We start from the raw sequence: 1,809 nt of genomic DNA, 5'->3' as shown, positions 1-1,809 counted from the left end.
ACCATTTTGTAAATCATGATTGCCAATGGGGATTCTGAATTTTCCGGTAGGATTTCTCCAGGCAAATCACTGAAGCGGACTGATGACATTCCTGGTAAAAAAGATAAAGTTTTTTCTTCTCTTTCTGCAGCACCTGCTTGCAAGTGTTGGACATAATGGAATGAAATAAAAGAACGTGATTGAAAAACCTTTCAAAGTATGTGAATTTTTTATTTAATTAGTAGTCAACACTAACTAGTATTAAGATTTGACTTCAGGTCATCTTCTTTAAGAGGGTTTATCTCTTGATATGCTCTTATGGTGAATTGTTTGAGCATACAAATCTTGTAAAACTTTTGCTCATTTGAACTTAATATCGTTAAGAGGACTATGCCCAAATACTTTCACGTTGATTAACATTTTTATTTTTCTTCAATATAAAATTTGTCCCTTAATACTAAGAATTTTTTTTTTTTGTTAAGTCTTGTCAATTATACTTTATAAGTCATGTCCAAGATGGAAGCAAATCAGACACCAAATGTAACATTTAAAAACTTACCAATCGATCGCATCATGCTCCAAATTTGATCTGTGCACATATGTGCTGAAAGAGAGGAAGGCGAAGCAGCCCAAAATGCCACCCAGGGGACCCTCCTTTCCTCAGCCATATCACAGGCAAACCAAAGGAAGGCATCAGTCAATAAGCAGCTTATTTTCAGCCCACTTTCCGATTCTGCTTCTTTCATAGCCTTCTCAAAATTACCGGGCGTTGCATCAACGAACAACTGCATCGCCTCGAAATGACTACCGGAAAAAGCTTCGCCTTCAGGCGTCCCATCCCACACGTCGTATGCTTTTATGTTGTCGAACTCCTGACCTGAAAAAATGGCGCAATTGGATTTTTCCGTGTTGAAGAAAGAAAATATTATGTCCGACGACGAGGCTGCCGCTAACTGTCGAACAAGGGTGAGGAGAGGAGCAGCNTTAAGGTAGATAAAATTAAACTACTCCATCTCTGTGGGACGATATTCGGAACTTAAAATTTCACTTTATTACTTGTTAATGAATCGTACACTTGCAGTAGTTTTAAATCGAAAGGAAATAATTTTGTGAACAAATACAAGGATCAAATTCAAACCCCCCTTGAACTTTTGAGCAATTCTAACAATGCTTTGAAATTCTTTGTTGAACTCCCATCTAATTTAACAGCATTTTCGGCCTTCTGTTTAAGCTTATTCAAGTTCTCTCTTATTGCCTTACCTGTCTCATTTGACATTATATAATGTAAAGCTTCAATTGTTCCATTTTTGGTGATAACCCCTCCTTCAATCCTGACTCCAATTTTCCATACAAGCTCCACCATTCTGCTATTCAAACGCTGATCAGCTAAAAATGGCTTGCAAATCATGGGGACTTCACATGATATACTCTCCAAGACAGAATTCCACCCACCATGAGTCATATGTACTCCAACCGAAGGATTTTCGAGAACTTTCAGCTGCGGAGCCCATGACACGATCATTCCAAATTTACTTGTCCGGTTGAGAAACCCTTCTGGTAGAAGTTTCTTGGCATTGTCTCTCATTGACCAAAGAAATGGAAATTCACCAGTTTCGAGTACTTCTGCCAATGCAGCCAGTTCTTCAGGTTGTGCTTCTGCAACTGTGCCAAAGCTAATGTATACAACTGATGCATGCCTTTGTTTTTCGAGCCACGAGAGGCATTCCTGGTCTGAATCTCCACTGACGATAGAAGGATCTTCACTGAGGATTGAAAGTTGAATATCGAGAAAATTCTGAAACTTTGATTTCAGATCATTTTTGATTAGTG

General features: G+C 38.5%; 2 protein-coding genes across 2 annotated transcripts in view; both read right to left on the bottom strand.

Annotated features, from left to right (window-relative positions):
• Positions 1-956, bottom strand: part of LOC111374594 (anthocyanidin 3-O-glucosyltransferase-like) — a 6,446-nt gene extending 5,490 nt beyond the window's left edge. Inside the window, exons 1-2 of the mRNA XM_022997293.1 lie at positions 539-956; positions 3-133 (exon numbers count right to left, since the gene is read on the bottom strand). Of these exons, the coding sequence (XP_022853061.1) occupies positions 3-133; positions 539-770 (363 nt within the window). The 5' untranslated portion in view covers positions 771-956. The remainder of the gene's footprint in view (positions 1-2; positions 134-538) is intronic.
• A 152-nt stretch (positions 957-1,108) lies between these two features.
• LOC111374585 (anthocyanidin 3-O-glucosyltransferase-like) lies at positions 1,109-1,807 on the bottom strand (the record flags this gene model as incomplete). Its single annotated transcript, XM_022997285.1, has 1 exon — positions 1,109-1,807. A coding segment is annotated over one exon (696 nt), but the record flags the coding sequence as incomplete, so codon positions are not given.
• Positions 1,808-1,809: the final 2 nt, after the last annotated feature.

The sequence above is a fragment of the Olea europaea genome, chromosome 2 (assembly GCF_002742605.1).
Source record: "Olea europaea var. sylvestris chromosome 2, O_europaea_v1, whole genome shotgun sequence".
In the NCBI taxonomy this organism is placed as follows: domain Eukaryota; kingdom Viridiplantae; phylum Streptophyta; class Magnoliopsida; order Lamiales; family Oleaceae; genus Olea; species Olea europaea.
The sequence above is the reverse complement of the archived record's forward strand: the minus strand, read 5'-3'. Positions and strand labels throughout refer to the sequence as shown.